Here is a 2,224-nt window from a genome sequence, read left to right on the forward strand (position 1 = left end):
GACGATACTTTCACCGCTTGGTTTACGAGAGTTGCCGGGAAGAGATGGAAGAGCAAGGTTTAAAATTTTAATTAAGCACTATTGTGTGTGCACCTTGCAATACCATTGTACTGTCAACTGAACTACACCGGGAGAGTTTTCATGCGTTCGCTTTTTACCGGATGACATTGAGTGTGCTGCCCAGGCACTACCTTCGGATGTTTCTTGTAAATTGTTCCGAAATTAAAAAGACACTTTTATACTATCTTCAAGATGATAAACACCAGGCGCCTCCATTTAGTTCAAACAGTTTGCAATAGCGCTCCACAAATTCTTTATCTCGGCAGCCATCAAGAGATAGCTCGTTCGTACACACTGATGATGTCGCTCGGCACTGTAACCTATCTCGTCCTGCATTATTTCTTCAAACGCTTTCAGTTGATTATCGACCACTATGTTACCCCAGATGTACGACAGTCGCTGGGCACCCTGGAGACAAACGGCACGCTGGAGCTTTAGCTCATCGGAAGAACTCGGAACTACTCCATTTAAACATTGGTTGTACTGGTTCGTCTCCGAATCGAGCTGAGCCTGAACAACTCCCAGGTACCCGACGAGTGCACTCGCAACGCTCTGCAACGTGCGGACCTCCTGCTGACCGCAGCTCGACAGTGAACCGTAGATGAGCCGCGGTAGCTTGTCGAACTCGTAGTTAAACCTTGAAAAGCAAGTGTCTGCCTTCGGGAGCGATGAGGTAACGGACAGGGTCATTCGCCAGGCCAGATCTAGGACGGACGCGATGGTACGATTCATCACCCATTCCGTTTCTTGCCCCTCCATTATTACCGCCGTGCGGTTGACAAGTTCGTCCAACGATTGGGTGACGTTGGAGAGACGTTTGACAAGTAGTCCGCTTGCATTCTGCGCCTCCATCCGAACGGTGTCCAGATCGTCGAGAAAGAACAGTTTCAGCTTTCTCGTAGCCGCAGTTACACCGGTATTGAAGTTGGTACGAATTGTACGCAGGGCAGTTTGCAGCCGCTGCTCGACACCGCTCTGGACGCTCCCGTTCACGGCGATCAGGGAACTGTTCAGATAGTTTCGCAGTCCGCTCGTTACCGATGTTAGCCGGGCGATGAAACCATCCATCATGCGGATACGATTGACAACGGCGTTGATTTGCGGTACCGTAGTCCGCCCAATGTTGACGTAGTCCAGCAGAATGGCGTTGAACTTCCGAATGCCATTCCGCGGGTAGAGACTGTCAACCTGTGCCTGGCTCGGACGGGACAATTGCTGGATCTCTACCAGTGTCGGTTCTATCTCATCCAGCGCCACACTTAGGTTGGCCACATTACGCACCAGTTGGTCCAGCACGGTGCTGATGTTTTGTACGCCCGCCGTCCCGAGCAGCAGACCCGTCCCATTGATTGCCGACTGGTGCAGCTCGTTCAGGGCAATCGTTGCATTGATGCTTTGTCGGATTCCATCGAAGACGGTCGTTATGTTACCGCTCGAGAGACGAGCCGCATTCGAGAGCGCCTGAAAGATGGGACTGCCCGACTCTACCAGACTGTCCAGCACCAGCCGAAAGCCCGTCGCCAACTGGTACAGGTCCGGAGTTTGCAAACCGTACAGCGTTTCGGTGATCGATTGGAACTGGTCAAGCAGGTTCAGGACGCGGTTCGTGTTTTGTACCACGTTTCCGGTCGAATCGAGGCTGCCGCTAGCGACACCGGTCATGCGTGCCGGTACCGCAAAGTCCGGCTTTGGACTTGCGTTCCCATGGTGCGGGAATGTGACGATGCACAGTACGATGCAAGCGAGAACCAGATGATACTTCATGCCGATGCCGGGTGATGATTCGATTAGTTTCGTCTTATTTTATTTATGGAAGTGAAGTTCGTTAATACTCGAACGGAGTGTAACTACCGGTGCTGTGGTGCGTCGGTTGGTTTTATACGGTAAAAGTTGCACGGCGAAATACGTTGCTAGTTAATAATTCATCACTTTTTCTCACGACAGTGCAGCAAAACCATCTGTCCTAATATTTCCTAACAAATTGATTATTGTGATCTATCAGCAAGTGAAACTTATACGTACATTTTACATTATGTCACTATTTTGCAGATGATGAAACACCGCAAACGCCTGACAGAGCGAAAGTTTTCACTCGCCGTTTCGTTGTAAAGATGTAAGTAAAGACTTTTAGATAATTTTATTACTTAAACAAAACTATATTTCA

General features: G+C 49.5%; 1 protein-coding gene across 1 annotated transcript; it reads right to left on the reverse strand.

Moving 5' to 3' along the window:
* Positions 1–238: 238 nt before the first annotated feature.
* LOC125768014 (uncharacterized) lies at positions 239–1,962 on the reverse strand. Its single transcript, XM_049435119.1, has one exon. The coding sequence runs from the start codon at positions 1,822–1,824 to the stop codon at positions 277–279; it is 1,548 nt and encodes a 515-aa protein (XP_049291076.1). The 5' UTR covers positions 1,825–1,962; the 3' UTR covers positions 239–276.
* Positions 1,963–2,224: the final 262 nt, after the last annotated feature.

The sequence above is a fragment of the Anopheles funestus genome, chromosome 3RL (genome assembly GCF_943734845.2).
Source record: "Anopheles funestus chromosome 3RL, idAnoFuneDA-416_04, whole genome shotgun sequence".
Lineage (NCBI taxonomy): Eukaryota > Metazoa > Arthropoda > Insecta > Diptera > Culicidae > Anopheles > Anopheles funestus.